The 23,056-nt window shown below is 48.1% G+C and overlaps 1 protein-coding gene and 1 pseudogene across 1 annotated transcript in view; both read left to right on the forward strand.

Moving 5' to 3' along the window:
* Nucleotides 1-16,067, forward strand: part of LOC144115689 (uncharacterized) — a 29,790-nt gene extending 13,723 nt beyond the window's left edge. Inside the window, exons 2-3 of the mRNA XM_077650163.1 lie at nt 9,321-9,549; nt 15,229-16,067. Coding sequence (XP_077506289.1) covers nt 9,321-9,549; nt 15,229-15,615 — 616 coding nt within the window. The 3' untranslated portion in view covers nt 15,616-16,067. The remainder of the gene's footprint in view (nt 1-9,320; nt 9,550-15,228) is intronic.
* LOC144116411 (uncharacterized) lies at nt 3,780-4,780 on the forward strand (annotated as a pseudogene).
* Nucleotides 16,068-23,056: the final 6,989 nt, after the last annotated feature.

Genomic DNA, 23,056 nt, shown 5'->3' on the forward strand with positions numbered 1-23,056 from the left:
GATTAGCAAGGCATATTTTGTCTTTAAAAATTTTAGCCTTTTTATTCTTTGTTATTTTCCTTCTAGCCTTTAACGAAAAAATTTCAACTTCGAACGTCTGTTAAAGATATCGCTGGGAAACTAATTGCCTGTTCGGCTTTTCGAAGCGTATGGAGCAGGAACTTTTTGACATAGGACAAAGGCAGAGACAACCGGTAAATTTTGCAGTAACTAATGAAGAACATCCAAAAGAGTTTGAAGTTTATTCATTTGCAGTCAAGTGTTGAGAGACAGGTTCGCATGAAGAACATTAGCTTAAGAAAGGATTTTGCAGGGCTGCTTCCGGAAGTTATCATTTCAACGACCACATGTCTTCATTCAAATGCTAAAGGTTTAGCGAATCCAGCTGTGCTTACAGTAGAGATTTCAGAAAAATTGGTGAAATTCGTGCGGCCGTATTCGTTTACACCCTTTCGAATATTGCGCGCTCTATCAAATACACAAAAAATTCTAGAAGCCACAGAAAAATTCTTAAATCTTGCAAGTCATAAAGCCAGCTTTATTAATAGCGGCGATTTCAGTGGTGCATCGAAGTATCGACGATACAGCATCGAGTATCTGTATCGCAAATCAATTTTGTTCAATATATCTTGTATGGGTATCGGATATACAATTTTTGAACGTATGGGATAGCGCTACCGAAGATATTTTTCAAAGTATCGTCAGCAGCCCTGACGGGCTCCCGAGGTTGGCCCTGGTTAAGGAAAGCTAAAAGGCTAAAACAAGCAATAAAGGAAAAAAAGAACCTTCGTCGCCTGTATGTAGCGCGCCCGTCTCGCAACCCGAAAGTTAGATTCCCATTCAAACCACAGTTCACTCGCTTTCTCTTCGCTGCAGCGATGACTCAGTGGTTATGGAGCTCGGCTGCTGACCCGAAAGACGCGGGTTCAATCTCGGCCGCGCCGGTCGTACTTCGATGGAGGCGAAATGCTAGAGGCCCGTGTATTGTGCGATGTCAGTGCACGTTAAAGAACCCCAGGTGGTCGAAATTTCCGGAGCCCTCCACTACGGCGTCTCTCATAGCCTGAGTCGCATTGGGACTTTAAACCCCCCTAAAACAAAAACCGAAACGAAATTTTCTTTTCAGCTCAATTTTATAAATTCTTTGCTTCAAGTGAGATTTTTCGCAAACGGCCAGCGACGACGACGACACCGGCTTTTCTGCAACACGGGGCCATTAACGCGACCGCGTTAAAAGGAAACCAGAACCAGATATAGAATTTAAGTTACCAGTTATGCTAAACCAACTAGAGCGTTAAATTTCAACAAGAGGTAGCTCAGCAAGCTGACGTAGAAGCCAAACTTTGCCTGTCATATGTTTTCTCCTTCCAATCCTGAAGTTGCTTCTCCGGAGTTTCTGGGGGGGTGGGGGGGGGGGGGGGGGTTAGCTTTAGAAGCGAGGTTTCACGACATTGATCTGAAAGGCCTTTCGAATTGCGTGATGGTCATCAGCGCAACCTGCCATCGATTCTTTATTTTTTTCTTTCGTTGTCTATTCGTCCATTTAAAGTGACAGATTGATGGGTAGTGACAGAATGATGGGTAGTTTCTCTGCGGAGCAAGGCCACATAGGGCGACTCGCTGGCGAATGCATTTATTCAGATGTCTGTTCCACATAGCCTGCCCGTTTCAGCGTTAGACTATAGCACGTCTAAAAAGTTTTCCTTGCTAAGATAAAGAAAGAGGAACGGAAAGCTTCGTAGCGGGCCGAGAAAATGACATTATGACGAAGACATGCGCGTGCTGTGACAGCCCCTGTGCAAATAGTCCTCGTCAACGATCTTGCGCTGGCAGTTTCAAATGCTGCTGAGCCAAAGACAGCTCTCTTCAATCACGGTTCGGTGGCGCTACAAGGAGGCACCGGCTATGTTTCAGTTTCCTTCCTTCCTTCCTTCTCATGGCACTCTTCACTATTGACCGAAATGGCATTACAGGAGTAGTTTTACACTATTGCAGCAAGGTTGTGTGTCGCGCACGAAGAATAAAACAGGACATTTTGCGAGAAGTTAAGCAAATTACAGCTTCATGTTAATGAGTAAGGATAAAAGAAGGAAGAGCATGCAGCAGTAAGGGAAAGACATGCACACAGGAAAATCATTGGAAAGGTGGCGGAAGCTCCTTGAAGCCAGCAGTTTCAAACCGGTGTTGTAGCGGGAAAAAAAAATTTCTGAATACTTCGCTTGTATACAACTCCGGAGAAACTTTTACGGGAGGGGGATGTGGGAGAAAAAAAAAATCTTGATGCGGTTACCTAAAGCCACCTAACCAGATGGCGTTTAATCCAGACGATGGAGGATGTATGCTCCGTCTTACTTCTAGACTTTTCACTGAACTGGCTTGGAACACCGCTCAAAGGAAAAAAAATTTCACCGCGCACCAGGTTCGGGTAAGGTTTCGCTCGGGAGAGAACGTTTGAACTTCTCAACGAACCCCAGCGGTCGCCTAGTGGTCTGAGCATCCGCCTCGCATGCTGAATGTGCGGGGATCGATCTCCAATGCCCCGGGTAGCCACCGGTGATACATTGGGTACAAGCTTGCTCCGCTTCTTTAGGTTAAATTGCTAGGGAAATGAGTATTTGACCCCACCATGAGTAGATGAAAATACCTTGTGCCATGGCGCATTTTGCCTCAGATGCCCTTGAGGATAAAAAGTCATCATCATCAACTTCTCAGTTATTTACGTCATGCTTTCGAGAAAAAAAAAGAAGCATAAGCGGAATGCAAACACCGCCATGCATTCCCGACTATTCAGGAATTTTTTTGCTGCTACCACGCCACACTCTGGTAGTCGGCTCGTATTTGTTTTCTAATGGAGCATTATAATAGCAGATTCAGATTTATTTCGAAATATATAGCTCTTGCAGTCAGTCTTACTTTTAGCCCAGCGAAACTCCGGAAATCCGAAGATACGAAACAGGAGTGTAAGCGAAGCGAGATAGCGATAAAGTTATAGAAAGGTACAAATGACGACATATTTATACAGTGTGTAAAAGAATGAAGCTGAGACGCGGCCGTCCGCTCATATGAGTAGCCTTTTAATGTCACTTCCTTCTCCTCTTCTCCCCGCTCCTCCGATCTTTACTTCATCTCTGTTGTCCCGGCATTACACTCGGCCACGACTGTGATCCTTCGGAGAAAATGAATTCTTCTGCCCTGTGCCTGGCGTCGCCGTCGCAGCCCCGTACAGCTTTTTGTCTGGGCTGTTCTCCTGTCGAGTCACGATGATGTTGGAGCCGAATATCTCAGCCTTGCAGCGGACCCGGTCTTCACGCGCGGCGCGTTGCTCTTTCAGCGGGGACTCCTTGGGTGCTGACAGGACTGGCTTGTTCCCGTCTCCAGCTGAACCACGTGCGTCTTGCTTGCCGCCTAGATTGAAGACCTTCAGCACCATCCAGCTGTATACCCGTGGACTGTTCCTGAGGGGTGGTGCTCTCGTGAACGTGTTGTTGCTGCTGCTATTGCAGACAGAGTTGCCGCCGGAGCGTTCCGCCGAGGACGTGTTGAAAGTCATGTTATTCATGCGCTGCGGCTTCTTGGACTTGGCTCCCAGCACGTCAGACTCTGGCACGCTGGTATCCGGTTACCGGAGAATAGGCATGCCTCCAGAAGTCTTGGACGTGGCTTGGGTAGTCCACGATGCCGCCACCTGAGCTCCGCCCTCTTCAGCAGACAGGGCGACGCGCCGCTTTCGTCAGCCCCGAAGGCAGCGGTGTGGATCCAAGTTGTCAACGTTGCTGCCCGGTGGTCTGTCTGGTCTTCCGCCACCACGCTCGCCGTCGCGGAAGACCATCTCTGTGGTGCCGCCCGCGCCTGGCACCTGTAAGAAGGCCGCCGCTACACCACTTGGCCGGACTGCACCGCCGCCCTTATTGCCGTCTTTTCACCCCTGGCCAGTGCGCACGACGTCAAATTCACAACGATGAACTCTCGGCGCCAAGTTCCCGGTGAAGACGACGCCCTGTACATTTACGACAAGTTCCGTCTTCTTCAGGCCTGCAATATCGAGCGGCCCACGTCCGCTGATAAGCAGTACGTCGTCGACGGGCTTCACGATACCACCCATGGATCGATTATGTCCACACTGGACACTGACAGCTTCTCCGTCTTTGTCCACCAGGCGGCTGCCTTGCATGACACCGCCAGTTGTCGCGCGATCCTTGCTGCTGCCGGGACATCTTCCACAGCACCACAGCAGCGCCACGGTTGTTTTCAGTGCGGGTGACATGGCAACATGTACAAGGATTGTCCTCATGCTGCCCTACTGCTCAAGCATTTCCACAACCATCCCCTTCCTTTCCTGCCGGTGCATGTCGACAGCATCGGGAAGTTGACCGCACTGGTGTACACCGGCGCCCAGCGAGCGGCCTTGCTCCAACGGCATGCACCGATCCCTCTTAATCAATGGACCTCGTCTCCACTGCAGGGCTTGGGGGGAAGCGCCGTTCCCGTTGGTGCAGTCGATCTCTGCACCCGCACTGAGGCTGGCAGCAAGTTCCTGGTGGGCGTTCCGGTGTTTACGGACTTGCTTGCTGACCTCGTCTTGGGTGCTGACTATCTCATGTCCGGGGATCTGGCTCTTTCCATCAAAAACAGTGAAGTGCAGCTCCGCTCGTGCCGAACCGCCCTTAGCCCACCCGTGGATGAGCATCCTAAAGATGCTTGTCGCGACAATCCAGTGGGGATGGCTGCTCTCGAACTCGGTCCAGCGAAGGTTGGCTCTTATTTAGTCAGCAGGATATAAAAAAGGCCCAAAACGAGGACGGAGATTTGCGGGCTATCATGGCTCCCATTGGGGACACCGGGAGCAACTCCAAGTTTGTCCTGCGGGATGCTACGTTGTACCGCCGACACTGGCTCAAAAACCGCAAGGAAGAACAACATTTCCTCGTACTTCCTGCTGCTCTCCGTGGACAGGTGCTCCACGCCATTCACGACTGTCCTACAGGAGGGCACATTGGCAAGTGAGCCACGTTGTGAAAGGCACAGGAACCCTTCTGGTGGCCCAAGATTGGCAACAGCGTCCGCGCGCACGTTGCCAGCTGCGAAGTGTGCCAGCAGTACAAGCGTCTTCCAGGATGCCAACCTGGGTTCCTCACTTTCATCCCTTTCTCTAAGACTGTATTCGACACCATAGGCATCGACCACATTGGACCTTGGCCAACATCAGCAGCGGGCAGTGGGCATTTGCCATCGTTTCTGGCGACGCCTTCGAGCGATCCCGGCGCGACAGCGAAGTCTCCGTCACCGCGTACGACGACGCACGTCCAGGGTCCACCTCGAGCCGCGGCCTTCGGAAGCAGGGCTGTCGCCCGCTGTCGCACCGCTCCCGTTCCCTCTGAGGGCTGCCTTCAGGGCCGACGAAAGTGGCGCGTCGCCCTGTCTGCCGAAGAGGGCGGAGCACCAGATGGCCACAACGTCGACTAACCAAGCCACGTCCAAGACTTCTGGAGGCATGACTATTCGCCGGTCCCTGGACGCCAGCGTGCCAGAGTCTGACGTGCTGGGAGCCAAGCCCAGGAAGCCGCAGCGCATGAATAACATGACTTTTAGCACGTCCTCGGCGGAACGCTCCGGCTGCAACTCTGTCTACAACAGTAGCAGCAACAACACGTTCACGAGAGCACCGCCTCTCAGGAACAGTCCACGAGTCTACAGCTGGACGGTGCTGAAGGTCTTCAATCAAGGCAGCAAGCAAGACGCACGCGGTGCAGCTGGAGACTGGAACAAGCCAGTCGTGTCAGCACCCAAGGAGTCCTCGCCGAAAGAGCAACACGCCGCGTGCCAAGACCGGATCCGCTGCAAGGCTGAGATATTCGGCTCCAACATCATCGTGACTCGGCAGGAGAACAGCCGGGACAAAAAGCTGGACGGGGCTGCGACGGCGACGCCAGGCACAGGGCAGAAGAATTCCACTTCTCCGAACGTCCTTAGTCGTGGCCGAATGTGATGCCGGGACAAGAAAGATGAAGTACAGATCGGAGGAGCGGGGAGAAGAGGAGAAGGAAGTGAAATTAAAAGGCTAGGCATTCGAGCGGGCGGCCGCGTCTAAGCTTCAGTCCTTTACAAGTGCAGCGATACGCTGATCGCATTTTTGTGCCTTAATTTGAAAATTATTGCCAAGGTTATCTTTCTTTTTTTCATAAGTTCATTCTCCTTGCTAACGACGATTATTCGACTAGTGCATTTATATGCAAAAAAAATAAAAATTAAAGGTAAGGCGCAGCGCTTTTATTGCACCCATTACCTCGCATACGATCAAACAGTGTGTGCAAATGTTCAAATTCACACAATAAGGCAATAACTAATATGTGCTGTTTTTTTAGGACCGTAAAGTCTCCAAAAGAGTTTAAGGATCTAGAAGTAAGGACGCAGCAGACCATGGGTCTTGGGCTTCAGCATTCAACAGGAGAGATGCACGCACCATCGCTTGGGTGGCGACGGCAATACTTATTTTTTCGCCTTCTTCTCCATTTTTCATTGCAAGACAACTTTTCAAAACATACATGGATGTCGGCAAAGTAAATGCACAATGGTCAATTTGCATTGTTTTCACCAAAAGGCAAGATAGCTCCTGTTAATCTTTTTTTATTCCAGACTGTTCACCCCGTCAAGGAAAGTCTTAAAGAACCATGGTTCCCGCTTCACCCAAGAAATCTAAAACACAGTGGCGCCATCTAGTTCAAAAAACGGACATTGTCGGCGATGCGAAGAGTGCGTTGCTTTGCATCGAAAGGCCTAGAGTCAGTAAATAAAACTTAATAAAATTTTTATTTAGTGACTCTAGAAAGGCCCACAGGGGAGGGCATAAATTTGAATTGAACATCAACATTCTCGAAAGAAAAATTCTGTACATTTGAAACAAATCAGTGATATTTTAGTGAGATGGCATAACGCGGCAAGGCACGTGAACAATAGCAGGCCTTCAGCGCAAGATGGCACTTCAGCCTATTTTAAGCGATTTTCAATGCCAAACTGCAGTTTTAAATCCTCTTTCTAGGTAATTTTAATTCGCCATTGAAAATGACATAAAAGTGTCTATGGGGTGAGATTTCTATTATTCTGTGGTACATCGTATTTGTGGAAACAACAACAACAACAATATCACTACAGACAACGTGCAATCGCCGTCGCTTTCGTGATCAGGTTCTCCAGAACAGAGCTACGCAAAATGGCCGCACGCATTGATCGAAAAATTTTCGTTTGGTTTGGTTTATAGGGGTTTAACGTCCCAAAGAAACTCAGGATATGAGAGACGCCATAGTGAAGGGCCCCGGAAATTTCGACCACCTGGGGTTCTTTAACGTGCACTGACATCACAAAGTACACGGGCCTTTAGAATTTCGCCTCCATCGAAATTCGCCCGCCGCGGCCGGGATAGAACCCGCGTCTTTCGGGCCGGAAGCCGAGCGCCAGAACCACTCAGCCACCGCGGCGGGTGATCAAAAAATTATCGGTAAAAATCGTCTACAGTGTTCCTAAGAAAACTGTTGCCGAATCGAGCAAGCTTGCGGTTGCGACGAAAAAAACTTGGTGGATAAAGTTCAGTGTTTTGTCCCTTTAAGTGTTGTCTGTCTCTTCCGAATTTTAAAACTGTGTCTTGCCACTTGCAATCTTATTTATTAGCAGCACGTTTGCTTGAAATGTCTTTTATCCTGAATTTCTCCGTGCATAGGGTGATCCTTCCGAGCGCAGCTATAGGGCGACAAGGCACGCGTGCTGCAGCCGCTGGCAGCAGACGAAGACGAAGACGTGGCGCCACGTTCTGGGTGAAGGCGGGCGTCCGATGAAATTCTTCTAATGGAGGCTGCCGACGTCAGGAAAAAGGCTGAACCTCAGCGATACCGCAGGGAGCACAGCAACCTCTTCGTGACGGCCGCCGGCGCCGTTGTCATCCTCTTCTGCACGGCAGTCTTCCGGTGCCTCAGGTAAAAGGGCCTGCTTGAGCCGTGCAAGCACACTGCGTGCCGCACGAGGACAGCAATCTAGGAGCAGTTAGCGACTGTGAAAAGCAGGCTCCAAATTTGCGACGTTTTACCGCTGGAACTTTGTGGTACAATACTTGCGGCCAATCGAAATCTTCGTGCACTCTTCATTCTCAGCCAACGCTAGTCACGGGGCTGCGGTGGCGATGTGGTGGCGAAGGAAGCGGTCGCCACTTTGACCCTTGCCGTCATATTGGCTTTCCTTATTAACGCAATAACCTCTTTCTCGAATTTAGCGCCTGTGCCGAACGCTAATGTACCGTGTTCTCTGTCACTGGGAAGTCGCCGAGCTTAGTACAAGCGCGCAAGCAAGCTATTTGCCGCAAGGTTATTTGCATGTCAATGGGCAAACATTTCTGTCGGGAGTAAATTGCATGCACAGCGCGTTAAGGGCATGCTGCCACTGCTCCTAATTCTGACTGAGGGAAGACAGCTGTGTTATTCGTATTCAGCATGGGTGTTTTTTTTTTCATGACCTATTGTAGGGCAGAGAGTGTTTATGTATTTTTTCAACTTCTGCTTGTTTCCGTTTGTGCGCAAGAAGTCACTAGTGTCAACTGCAGACAGGCGCACATTAGGGGAAGTAGCTGTTTTGCCCAACCACGAAGCTTTTGCACAGTGGTTGGCAGTTGCCAATAGAACGTGGGGAACTAGGCCTTTAAAACAAGTTTGTTGAACTGTTCTTTGTTCTGACCTACAGTTTGGCGCCTTTGCACCTCCAGCTCAGAAAAAAAGTGGGAATCTCTACTAGTCAGACCGGTCGCCTCTTTTGAATTCCGCTATTACTTCGGTGCCGTAATATCATGCATTATATTAGCCACCATTTCTCGATAACAGATAGCCTTACCCATTTTTCTTTGTGAAATGTTTCTTGGACTAAAGTTTTTCAGTTTTCCATCCTAAATGACAGGAAGTGTGCAATCCACTAATTTTTGCAAAGGTTTGCAAATAGGAATGTTTGTAGTCGCAAACATTTCGGTACGTTCAGGATATTCACATTGATACTGCGCGTCTAAAGAGCTGCAGGGTGCTGTTATCATCTCTGTGCTGTTCAGTGAGGTTGTTTAACTCGTCTTTGCCTCGACCACACAATCTAGTATCTCATGAACTACACAGCCATATCTATCACTCACGTGCAAACGTATAACGAGGAGTGTGCAGTGGTCGGGAAGGCCCTCCCTTGCGGCGGTAAACATTTCATCCATGCGCGCGGTCAGAACGGAAGTAGGCCCACACAGCACCGCATCTCTGTCCTCGGTGCCATTCCCTTCGAAACCCGTGCATTGTCCTCTGGTGCAGACGGAGTGCGAGCAAAAAAGCGTTTACGGCCCGGTGCTCCAGCGCCGGCTGCGAGGCGCAGCTTCTCGGCGACGACGTCATGAGCCCCTCTAAAGACATCCACGACTACAAGTGCACCAGCAAGCGCAGCGGACATCACCGCTTCGGGCGGGCTTTCTGGGAGCACGCGGTCGGCGCCGCCGAGTCGCTGGTGCGCAGTGCGGACGGGTCTTGCCGCATCGCCCTGCCGGTGAGTGTGTCCGCGTCTTTGCTAACTGCCGTGACGCCGGTAGCATGGAAACGAAAACCATGGGCAAAACCCCTCAGGGCAGTGTGCCACCCCGCTGGATCGCTTCCTGTTAAGATGACTCCGCTGGCTTCACCGCGGCTTCGTCTTGTACCCGTGCGACACGCGCACAAGAACTGACAGTTAATGTGTAATGCCCTAAGTTTGTTGATAACATTATTTAGGGGCCTGGTGCTACACGCTCAGATTTAATGTCATTATACGTGGGTCACGAGGAAGATAATACCTCTAAGCTAATCTAAATTTTAGCTGGTTATAAACAGCGCTTATAAGCATAAAATCTCGCTAAAATTGTCTAAATGTTGTTGTCTAAATGTTGTATGCGGAAAATGCCTCTCTTCTCCGCTGATAAGTCGAATTTTGATCTTAATCTCGTGTGCGAACATGCAAGCAGAGAGGGTAAGTCAGAAACGCCGGTATTAATGTCATCATTCTCAAACACATGTATAGAGATGCCTCATCTGAGTGAAAGTGGCGAATAAAAAAATTATTGCTTGGTGGGGGGGTTGTTTCTAACAAAGTTGCATGGATTTCTGCGGGAAGAATAAGGGCGAGGATACGAGTTTCCCGTACAAATGCTTTTGTTTAAGGGGTTTTATGTCCTAAAGCGACTGGGGCTGTGTGGGAGGCCTAATGAGATGAGGGTAACTCGGTATGTTACGAATGGCAGTACAGCTAATGCCATCAAATTTGTGTTTGTGGTACCACGTGATTGCCAAAATAAATAATGGCAGTAACCAATTAACAGCATTAAATTTCTCTCTATAGAATAGTACGGGCATTAGAAATCAATCAAGTGGAGGCTCTTCAATGCGAACACAGGTTCGAGCAACTTGTTCGAAGGGTCCGAGAGAATCCTGTGGGTTGGGATTAAGCTCTACTAAAGATTTCAGTCAACAATCGCGGCCCCTCTCATCTTTATTTGGAGTCCTTAACGCTGGATTCTTTATTCTTTCGCCCATCAAATGCCTGCAGTATCGGCAGTCTCGCTTTTTTTTGGCAGTCTTGCAAAATAATGTCATCAGTTTCCTCACCAATTGTCTCAGTGGCGACGTAAACCGAACATCCTGATCATGCTTGTTTTTAAGCGAATGTTCCTCCACGTTTAATAATTCGTTCTTCCAAAAATACATCGCCTTTAGATATTGTCACACGCTCCATAAACACCGCCTTAATTTGCGCGGCCGTCCAGCTCGTGAAAAATAACTACGTTATCAATTCACTGAGCTCGTAAATTTCCATTTGTGTGTAAAGTGTTGACATGCTCTATTCGAACCCGCACCGCAGTCAAAAGTTTATGGAAGGCAATAATAGTAAAATATTTCATTTCATCGCCGTCTTTACATCGTTCCACATATGATATATGCAGCCTAATTGCTGTTGTGCAAATCCCACAGTGCCGCATTATATCTCTATTGATACGCCTTGGGTGCACAAAAAAAACAATAAAAGTTAGCTGCGAATTTACTACTGCTGAACCTGGTATGGAGAGCGAAAGTTGTGGTGTATCGGGCAACTGGACGCGGCTTGGCGTCTGTAACGTTGCGTGCGTTCCGCACACTGGATAGGAAGCGCGTTCACCCGACCACCCTGGCAGTTAAATTAGTTTTTGATCGCGAGAGGTTGGTGGCCCAGTGAATGTTGCTGTCTATTTGCTTCAGTGCCGCGTGTCTGCCACAACGTTGTCAGCGCTAATTAATGCAGCCCACATCTTTACCTCTCTCTCACCATGGCCGCGTACCTCAAAGCGCGATTGAGGCGTTCAGTGGCCCAGGGAGTCAGTTATTACTTTTTCCAAAATCATCGGCGTCTGGAGCGTTGTAAACGCAAACGTCAATGAACACAATGAACGCCGACGACCTATAGCTTCGGTGTCGCGGTTCTGCCACAACGTTGTCAACGCCAACGCATGCAGCGCACATCTGACACTACCGACACGTAGCTTAAAGCGCGACTGAGGTGTCCACTTTTCCAAGGGGCCAGTTTGCGCCTTTCTTCGTGCTTTCGAAGCCCCTTCTCTTCATCGGCTTCGGCGCAGCTTCACACGCCACGGGCTGATGGTCGCTGAAGGTCAAATGTGCGCGGTCGGCAAAACTCGTCGAACATGTCTTAGTAAAGCTTTCGCTTTAAAACTTCTTCGACAGAGACGTCTTCCATAAGAGCGGCACATTTGGAAAGCGCTTTCCATAAGACGCCTTTGCTTCCCTGACAAGCCTGAGCCGCTTTGGGATGTTAAACCCCATGCAAACACAACATAAAGGGCATTCCATGGCTCAGCTGTTTGACGGCTGGCACTTGCTTGGTAAGGCGTCACTAACAGATTTATGGTGGCACTTGAAGAAATTAACTGAACTTATTAAGCGACCATCGTGGGTTGATGAGCAGCCACCATCGACACGAATTCATCTTGTTTCCCAGTGAGTAAACTTCCGCCTTCAACGTGGAGATACAGACGCACGCATGCAGCTCGCGATGGATGGCGCCATACTGTAAAACTGTGAGTCTGTTTCTTTCTTGCGACGACTAAAACAAATCTGGGACTTCACTCAATCGCTTAAGCTGCAGCTCATATGACGTGCATTGAATATAAACTGAGATTAAACGGAAGCGCTCTCGAAAGATTTCGGAAAATCTGATTGTTATTCCTAATATTTAAAACGCTTATTTCGATCCTGGAGTTAGTCAAAAAATCTGATTAGAATAAAACATGTTTATGCCATCGCTGTTTACTCAGGCAAGATGCGCGATGCCAGAGAAGGAACTCTAATGCACTCTCATAATACCTTGTGTATGTTTCATCTGCATTTGTAATACAGGGGACTAGAAATCCGTGTAAGACACTTGTCTGCCGTCCAGATTTCACGAGCTCATTTCTTCTAATTTATTCCTATTCGTCGCACTGGCCCGCTCCATAACACATAACACCTAGTGTGCTGTTCCTTCTGAAATGTATTGTAACAGTGCGTTGCACGTTTTCGGAAGGCCACTATCTTCGCCGACATCTTCCTCAGTTTGTGGGACCCCGGACGCCCTTGAACTGCGGGACTGCAGTGCACGTTCTCGGAAGGCCGCTCTCTCCCGGGACATCTCCTTTAGGGGGAACACGCATGTGCTTGAACTGTGTGACTGACACAGTCACCGACTGCATACTGCGTGTTCTCGGGAGAAACGCGGAGAGAGGGGGAGGGGGTAAACGGGAATGCTGCAGTCTCCGGCGCTAAGAGGAGGGCGAAGGAAACACCGCTTCATGAAAAATGGGATCGCCCGAATTGACGGGAAGAAAAACGAGGCAAAGGCAAGGAGTTTGTGACGAGCAAGGCCCGAGAGGACATCTCTGAGAGTCGGTCCTCCGGTCGGAAGCGAACAAGTCTTCGGTCAGAAGGGAAGCCTCAGCGAACGGACAAGATATACTCCGCAGACCCTCTGTTCCTTCTGACTTCGACGCCGACGCAGTGGCATGTAAGCTTGGGAACCCCAGCCTCTGTATCATGTTTTTGTTAACGTGTAATTCTTGAATATATTCGCTTTGTTTCAACTGAGCGTAGCGGTGTCTATTTATCCGTCTCGTGTGGACCCACGCAGTATGTCGAGTTGTCACAGTACTCATGACGCCGTATCAGCAGAGAAGATATATTGGCCTGCATAGGCAGAAGACGATTTTTCCTGTATCAGCTTTAGGTTTCTTTAATTAAAACAATAAGAAAAAAATTCGTTCCAGGCACTGCCGAAAGGCGAAAGCCGTTTGCGACTGATTGCACTGATTTGAATTTGGTGCGCTTGAATTAATTTCACCACAGAGAAGAAGAGCAGCTGGCGCGAGCGTGGCGCCACGTGACCGGCGTTACATGCCTAGGTCACGCGACCTACGTGGCGATGTAACGAACGGACGGTCCCCGCGAATATGAGCCATTATAGGCTATCGCCTTAAAACGGAAGTGGTGTGGGGGTCGGGGTCAGTAAATGCCGCTTGGTCCCCCGTCGATGTTTCCCTGTGTAGAAAAATGCATGAATCGCTTCGACTCTTCTCTGTGGGCCCGAAGCAAATATATAACTTAGTGAACTATTTCTGGCAGGAGGAGATGGCGTCTCAGTGTCTTGTTTGTTTTTTCATCGGTTCTTAAGTACTAAAGCTAGGATACCTGTGGACTATGAGGCACACGCAGAGGAGTGTTACAGATTAATTTCGGCATTCGAGGGTTCTTTAACGTGTACAGAAAACCCAATACCTGGGTGTTTCTGGGTTTCGTCTCCATCAAAATGCGCCCTCCCAGCCTTGATCGAAACCGCCTATTCGTTATCAGGAACCGAACGTCAATGTCATTGCGGGGGCTTTTTTTTCAGGGGTCAAGGTAAAAATTGTGCATGTTTTGTAATCGAATACCTTGTCCTTTGAGAAGGCTTAAAACTGCTAGCTGATATGCGTCAACGACAGCAAATTATTTGGCGTTGGGAACTGGTGAATATGACCTCATTATGTTCTTTCATGCAGCCTGCATTGCGACAATAAAATGTCTTTTCCCCGAAATTACGAAATGACTTGCGTGCAGCAACCAGAGCGTATCGCCACTTTGTACAAGGTGCAATGCTTTTCCTTTTGTTTTGCGCGCATGCGCGTGCGTGCGTCCCCGTGTTCATGTGTGTGCGTGCGCGCATGTGCGTGGAAAAGAGGAACTCGTTGGCAGAAACTTGAGCGTACTTCTAACAGTTCCAGCCAACGTTTCAGCCAAATTCTGATGGTCGACTGAACAACGGCATATTATAAACAAAAATATTTTTAATTGCAAGAATTTGCCCTCACGTGCTTATTCCGAACATGAAAAAGGTAGTGTTTCACGCGTGTTTCCGTGAAACATTGCAGAAATGCGGGATCCAACACGCGGTTCGATATATGAAACGTGCGCATACAACGAAAAATGTGGCCGCCTCAGCCTTCTATATCTGGCAAGGTGGCGGATGATTAGTTTGGCTATTTATTCACTGCTCGAAGTATAAGACTTGGCTTGCGTAGTATAACAGCACCACCGTTGTCTCATGTCTTATCGATGCAGAACCATGCGGCGTGTGAAACAATTCAGCCTAAGTCTCTTTTACCGGGTTGGGCATCTGAGTGCATGTTTTTATAGTGGGAATTTTCGTATAAAGACCTACGTTATGATCTCCATCTCAAGTTAAGATTCTAATGTTACATGTAGCAATCTGCAGACTGCGAAACCGAAAATCGCTATTTTTCAAAGGCTCATAGGTTGTTGTCCAAGTAACATAGTGGTGAAAACAGGATCTCACTTTTTAACCATGTGCACTTTTCATGTCGGTAACAAACCGTGAAAATCGAACGTCTCGCACTCGCGTACTGAGAAAATGATCCCATATCTGCAAATTTTTCAAGTGTAACTGCGTAAGTGAGGTATTTGTGAGGGTTAACAGAAATACAGTGCAAATTTACATGTAGCTAGAGTGGGAATTTTATTGTGGCTATCAGTATCATCAAATCAAATTTATTCACGATGTAACACTCGGAAAACAAGGCGTAAGATACCTAGCTTGCAACGAAATAAAGTTTAATCATATGCAAACAACCGCCACCTGAGTGCTAACATTTCTATTTTACTTTTGTTTCCGCAGGCTGCTCTTCTGTACAAGCCTTGCCAAGACGTCGCTTTCAGAAAAAAAGTCGAGACTGAGCCGCTCAGAGGTCCCTTGGGTGACGTGGGACCACAAGAGCGCTGCTCGAGCTGGGTCTTCTGGTGCTCTATCATGCTGATGCCGTCAATGACCAACAGTGATGCCACCAGCCAAGACCACAGCAGCTTCGACGAGGCACTAGAAGCGCACCAAGACTCGTACTCGCGGGACGTAGATGGCTTCTCACTTCTGCGACGTTCTGTTTTGCTACTCGCCCAATTTTCTCCAGCCTTTCATTGTAGAAGGGGACACCCCATGGTGGCGTTCCTAGCGTGTCGCGCTATTCCCGGGGAGCAAAATTTGCTGGTGGCTGCAGTCTGTGAGTGAACTGACACCCTCGGCGGGGATGTGTCCTTTTTTCTCAACGGAATTTCGCAGTCTAGCTGGCCAGACGGTTATTTTTGTCACCAGGAGAATGTTCCCTGGTGTCTTGCATGAACTTCTTACACTTTATTTCGTTGTTTCTTCAATCTTTAATTATGTTCGTGTGTTTAATTAGCGTGATATTGCGTGGCTCTAAGAACTGCATTGTTCCCTGTAAAAGTATAAAGGATATATCGTGTGTTTCCTTGAAGCGCAGAAGTACAGAAGTTTTACTAAGGGCACGCAAGTGAGTCCTAATCACCTCTCGCAGCGACGTGTTTCTAAAGTGTACATTTCTTACATGAGCCATTTGTGAGCGTGTCCTGAAACTCTAACCCTATCGTTACTATTGCAGGGCATCAGTGTTTACAAAGCACAGAGGCGCAGGCACAAGCGAGCCACTCATAAATGAACTAGCGGACAAAAATTAAGGCTTTTCTATAGCAGTTCTGACAACACAAGAAAACGTTATGCTGTACCGGTTACTACAAAATAAAATTTCCCGCCAAACACTACCCATCTCTTGATGTCATCTACGACTGCCAACATTCTTATCACGAATGCTCGACAGCGTGTCTTGAAATGACGCCAGCCCCGCGATGATTGGCCGCTGGAGCCGAGATAATTTTCTAGCTACGTTTGCGGCGGCTGACGATATCTGGAGCCAATTATGGGTAATATCGAAGTTGCATTTGTCTTCGATGCTATCTTTCGATGCATTTTGTGTATCGCTACTAGGCAGGGCTTTCCAAAAATGAGAGTATCGGGGTATCGGCACCGGTTAATAATGTGTCGTGTATTTTAATGATATGCGATACTCAAAAAAAAAAGTAGTGTGTCTCAGGATTGAGGCTGCTGCTGCGAGGCGGCGCTCGCTCAGCATGTAGCGCGCTGAAAAAGAAAAAAAAGAAATTAGGAAGAGATGATGCCAATGCCGTTGGCCGGTCAGTCGCCTTTCTTCTTATGTTCGATGCCTGCCGAAAGACGAAATATTTGTTGCGCTTCTGCGCACTCAGTAGGGGAAGGGGCACGGAGACAGGCTCACCCTTGAGGTACAAACAACACTCCTTCACGGCTATTTCAAATTGAGGTGATTGTCATCAGACATTCAATTTCATTCTCGGAAGCTTGCAGAACTTTTGTTCTTTGGTTTGTAAGCACAGTGAAAGCTACACACACTTCCACACGAAGGTCAATGAGGTCATCAGCGCCGGCAGCGCCAAATGCATAAGCTGACGCATTTCTTTCGTTTGCATGAGCAACGCAACAAAAAACCGCAGTCCTCAAGATTCGCTAGTGAAACTTAACTTTCTTACCTATACATCAAGGATCTTCGAGAAGATGTGACTATGCTTCTCTTCTCCGTTGATAATTCAGGAGAAAATTAAGCTCCGCCTTAAGGGCAAGAGCCTGAAGCAGCCTGGGATCCTTTCTTCATATCAACTCATTGGTGCGGACACTGTTATTTTTTATTGATTATTTGCTTATTGTTTTTTCATTTTTATTTCTTCGAAGGCTTTTTTTAACCACATCAAACTGACGTTCAAAACTAATAATGTGCGATGATGAAAATGTTCTGCTGTTACGAAATCTAGCAAGCCGAAAAGGCTGGAATGTTCACTGCAAGCTTAGAGAGCTCCAGTTTCGTAAGTACCCATCTGACCTGTATGGCTTCGCATTCCGACGCCTTTGAAGGCAATAAAGAAAAAGAACTTCAGTCGTCGTTGTATAGCGCGTGCAGCTCACGACTCGAGGGGCAGCGGTTCGAGTACCAGAGCCGATTTCACCAGCAGTTGCGTTACGCCACCGCCGCCGCGATGCACTATGGGAGTTGTGGTTTCACGGCTGGCGGCCTCGTCGGCGCGGTGCGTGGCGTACACGCGAAAAGCAGTCGGGTTTGCGCCGCAACACGATGTTTATCTGCATCACTACTGGATTTGTGGGACAAATGGGTTCACATTAGGGGGGTCATGTGCTTCGACAGCTGTGCGAAGCAGAGGGCCCTGGAATGTTCGTATTCTCGACAGTAATTAAACTTTCTCAAAATGCAGCGCACTTGCCGGTAGCTTCTGATGGAAGCATATAGGCAGCTGAAGCCGTCGTGTTCAGGACATTCAGCTGTCTTGTCCCTGTTAATCAGTGTACATTTGGAAATGACGAATTTTAAGATCTGAAGCTCTAAAAGCCTTTTACGCGCTGTTAATCTTTGAGGGATATACTTAACCTGTGAACAAGGAGGCAGTCGGATTCACATTCGTGCTGTTTTGTCAAGCCTTCTTTACAGCCATTTCAGCCCGATGCAATGTTACGGGTCAAGAACTGCGCGAAGCTTTAATCTGGTATCCAGGAGTTCGTAATGCGCATGAGTTTGGTGCGCGTATATTCACATCCTCATACCTCAAGCTGCCATAGCAGCGATAAATCTCTGCAAGCTTCAAGGAATGAGAAAGCCTGGCTATAAAACCCTGAAAATGCGCAACAATTTCTGATACTTTCTTGTGCAGGTAGAAGCAATATGAGAGGGAACGAGGGAGCGCGTGGCCGACACACTTCGCGGACCGCCGTGGCAGAGAGGCGGCGAGAACCGACTGCTCTTCCCTTGCATGCGCCTGGTGCCGCACGTTCTCGCCGCCTGTCGGCGGCAGCGCTTCGCGAACTGCAACGGCCAAGAGCTCCCGTGTTCCCTCTCATATTGCTTTCACCTGTTCGTCGGTCTTTTACGATATGTTATGTGCCGTTTCAGTGACATGCTATTTATGCCGGAGCATCACCCCCACCTTACCAAGCATTTCCAGCACTCAAAAAAAAAAAAAGACGGCCATCTGTTTGCCCATCACCATGCTCAGACACATACTGAGAAATTAGCGAGAGTGAGACGCACGCAAAAATAAATCCGTTGCAAAAATTCGTTCAGAAAATAACTTATTGGCCACAATTATAAAAAACAATTATACCCTATCGTGGCGCACTGTTAATCCTCCCAGATTTGCTCACCATGTTCTATTTTTACACTTATCACACGCATTTGTCACAGTTCGGTCAAGCAAAAGGGCTGGATCGCACTGCTCAGCTTTCTTGCTGGTAAGCCACCAAGCACTTCATGGATTTAGACGCATGGTCGTTTTTAGGAAAGTAGCATGACGAAGAACTAAAAACTACAAACAATTCTGCAAGTGTTTTCATCGTCACCTGCAACATATTAACAAAAATTTATGACTGCTGCTGCAGGTGATGAAGGTTCAAGCCACGTTGGCCGTGACACTACCATTAGCAGGCATTGAGCTCTTCCTACACTGGGGCTTCGTTCGCCCGCGAGGGGCGCAGCGGGGTTTACGGAGCTTCTCACAAGCGAACACCATTAATGAAAGCCGAGCGCCAGGCCCGGGGACGCTTGTACCCATTTATACCGGTGGGTGTTCAGCGGTGGGTTTTGAACCGACCACCTTCCGCAGCCGAGACGGGCGCCCAACCCACTAGGCCACGGCTGCGGTTTTAAATCACCCCACGTGGTTGTCACGTCAGGACCACTTCGACCAACCCCGATTTTCTCAAGAAGCCAATGCCAACTATGGCGGTTTCACCGCTGAACGGGATCCTTAACGCTGTTACGTTAAAACCAACCATCATAAAGGATAACACGGAAACTAGCCCGTGTGCTCCGCGGAATGCAGGGACTTTTTTCAAATGCTTCGCTTGAAGCGCGGCCACATCGCGAGGCTTTTTCAAACCGATGGTTCAAGGAAATCTTGTTGCTTACCATCTTAAGTTAAAAAATAAAAACGTGTTAACAACGGCGATTACGAAGGCATGCTTTGCCTAAAAAAATTAGCCTTTCTATTCTTTGTTATTTTCCTTCTAGACTATAACGAAGAATATTAAAGTTCAAACCTCTGCGGGCACATTTTAACATAAAACAAAAGCAGAGACAACCGGTAAATTTTGAAGCAACTAACAAAGAACATCAAAAAGAGTTTCAAGTTTATTCATATGCAGTCAAGTGGTCAGAGACACGTTCGCATGAAGAACATTAGCTTAAGAAAAGATTTTGCAGCGCTGCTTCCGGAAGTTATCATTTCAACGACCACATGTCTTCATTCAAATGCTAAAGGTTTAGCGAATCCAGCTGCGCTGACAGTAGAGGTTTCAGAAAAATTGGTGAAATTCGTGCGGATGGATTCGTTTACACCCTTTCAAATACGGCGCGCTTATCAAATACACTAAGAACTGTAGAAGCCACAGAAAACTTCTTAAATCTTGCAAGTCATAATGCCAGCTTTATTAATAACGGCGATTTCAGTGCTGCATCGAAATATCGACGATACAGCATCGAGTATCTGTACTGCAAATCAATTTTGTTCGGTTTATCTTGTATGGGTATCGGAAATACAATTTTTGAACGTATGGGATAGCGCTACCGAAGATGTTTTTCAAAGTATCGTCAGCAGCCCTGACGGGCTCCCGAGGTTGGTCCTCGTTAAGGAAGGCTAAAAGTCTAAAAACAAGCAATAAAGGAAAAGAAAAGAACCTTCGTCGCCTGTGTGTAGCGCGCCCGTCTCGCAACCTGAAAGTTAGATTGCCTTTCAAACCACAGTTCACCCGACTTTCACTTCGCCGCAGTGGTGGCTCAGTACTTATAGAGCTCGGCTGCTGACCCGAAAGACGCGGGTTCTATCTCGGCCGCGGCGGTCGAACTACGATGGAGGCGAAATGCTAGAGGCCTGTGTATTGTGCGATGTCAGTGCACGTTAAAGAACCCTGGGTGGGCGAAATTTCCGGAGCTCTCCACTACAGCGTCTCTCCTAGCCTGAGTCGCATTGGGACGTTAAACCCCCCTAGAACCAAAACCGAAACCAAATTTTCTTTTCAGCTGAATTTTATAAATTCTTTGCTTCCACTGGGATTTTTCGCCAACGGCCAACGACAACGACGACACCGGCTTTTCTGCGACACGGGGCCATTAACGCGATGGCGTTAAAAGGAAAGCAGAACCAGATTTAGAATTTAAGTTACCAGTTATGCAAAACCAACTAGAGCGTTAATTTCCAACCAGATGCAGTTCAGCAAGCTGACGCAGAAGCCAAACTTTGCCAGCTTTTCTCTTTGATCGAAGTTCTACTGCTGCTTTCTTTTCAAGGATTTTTACAGCCCCACGTTTTCTATGCTTGCCGCTCATGATATTCCAGGCAAGGTAAGATGCAGGCTGCAGAAACACCCACGAAGGAACGAATTGTCTTTATACACCGAGTTTGGGGGGGGGGGGGGGGTAGGCGGGGGGTTCACAATTCCCGCAGTTATAGCAATCGCCTAGCGAATTCAAGCTCACATATATTTTGTCCTTCCAGTCCGGAAGTTGCTTCTTCGGAGCTTCCGGTGTGTGTGTGTGGGGGGGGGGGGGAGGCGCGGGGGGGGGGGTTAGCTATAGAAGCGAGGTTTCAGTACATTGATCTGCCATCCCATAAACTGAAAGGTCTTTCGAATTGCGTGATGGTCATCAGCGCAACCTGCCATTGTTTCCTTATTTTTTTTCCTTTCGTTGTCTATTCGCCCATTTAAAGTGACAGATTGATGGGTAGTTTCTGTGCGCAGCAAGGCCACATAAGGCGACTCGCTGGCGAATGCATTTATTCAGATTTCTGTTCCACTTAGCCTGCCCGTTTCAGCGTTAGACTATAGCACTTCTAAAAAGTTTTCCTTGCTAAGATAAAGAAAGAGGAACGGAAAGCTTCGTAGCGGGCTGAGAAAATGACATTATGACGAAGACATGCGCGTGCTGTGACAGCCGCTGTGCAAATAGTCCTCGTCAACGATCTTGCCCTGGCAGTTTCAAATGCTGCTGAGCCAAAGACGGCTTTCTTCAATCACGGTTCGGTGGTGCTGCAAGGAGGCACCGGCTATGCTTCAGTTCCCTTCCTTCCTTCTGATGGCACTCTTCACTATTGAGCGAAAGGACATTACACGAGTAGTTTTACAGTTGTGCGCCAAGCCAGCGTGTCGCACACGAAGAATAAAACAGGACATTTTGCGAGAAGTTAAGCAAATTACAGCTTCATGTTAATGAGTAAGGATAAAAGAAGGAAGAGCATGCAGCAGTAAGGGAAAGACATGCACACAGGAAAATCATTGGAAAGGTGGTGGAAGCTCCATGCAGCCAACAGTTTCAACCCGGTGTTATAGCGAAAAAAAAAAACATTTTCTGAACACTTCACTTGTATACAACCACGGAGAAACTTTTACGGGATGGGGATGTGGGAGAAAAAAATTCCTGCTGTGGTTGCCTAAAACCACCTAACCAGATGGTGTTTAATCCAGAAGATCGAGGATGTATGTCCAATCTTACTTCCAGGCTTTTCACTGAACTGGCTTGGAACGCCACTCAAAGGAAAAAATTTCGCCGCGCACCCGTTTCGGGTAAGGTTTTGCTGGGCAGAGACCATCTAAACTTCTCAACGAACCCCAGCGGTGGCCTAGTGGCCTGAGCATCCACCTCGCATGCTGGAGGTGCGGGGTTCGATCCCCAGTGCCGCCGCTTACCCACCGGTGATACAATGGGTACAAGCTTTCCCTATATCCGTTGCTCGGCTTCTTTACGATAAATTGCTTGGGAAATGGGTCTTTGCCCCCGCCACGAGCAGACGAAAATACCTTGTACCATAGCGCTTTTTGCCTCAGATGCCCTTGAGAATAAAAAAAGTCATTATCAACTTCTCAGTTATTTACGTCATCCCGTCGAGAAAAAAAAACAAGCATAAGCGGAATGCAAACACCGCCATGCATTCCCGACTATTCAGGAATTTTCTTGCTGCGACCACGCCACACACTGGTAGCCGGCAAGTATTTGTTTTCTAAAGGAACATTATAATAGCGCATCCAGATTTATTGCGAAATATATAGCATTTGCCGTCCGTTTCACTTTTAGCCCACCGCTTCTACAGAAAACCGGAGATACGAAACAGGAGTGCAAGCGAAGCGAGATAGCGATAAAGTTACAGAAAGGTACAAATGACGACATATTTATACAGTGTGTAAAAGACTGAAGCTGAGACGCAGCCGTCCGATCAAATGCGTAGCCTTTTAATGTCACTTCCTTCCCTTCTCCCCGCTCCTACGATCTTTACTTCATCTTTGTTGTCCCGGCATCACACTCGGCCACGACTGCGATCCTTCGGAGAAAATGAATTCTTCTGCCCTGTGCCTGGCGTCGCCGTCGCAGCCGCGTACAGCTTTTTGTCCGGGCTATTCTCCTGTCGAGTCACGATGATTTTGGAGCCGACAATCTCAGCCTTGTAGGAGATCCGGTCTTTGAACGCGGCGCGTTGCTCTTTCGGCGGGGACTCCTTCGGTGCTGACAGGACTTGCTTGTTCCCATGTACAGCTGCACCGCGTGCATCCTGCTTGCCGCCTAGAT

This window comes from Amblyomma americanum, chromosome 1 (assembly GCF_052857255.1).
Source record: "Amblyomma americanum isolate KBUSLIRL-KWMA chromosome 1, ASM5285725v1, whole genome shotgun sequence".
Taxonomy (NCBI): Eukaryota; Metazoa; Arthropoda; class Arachnida; order Ixodida; family Ixodidae; genus Amblyomma; species Amblyomma americanum.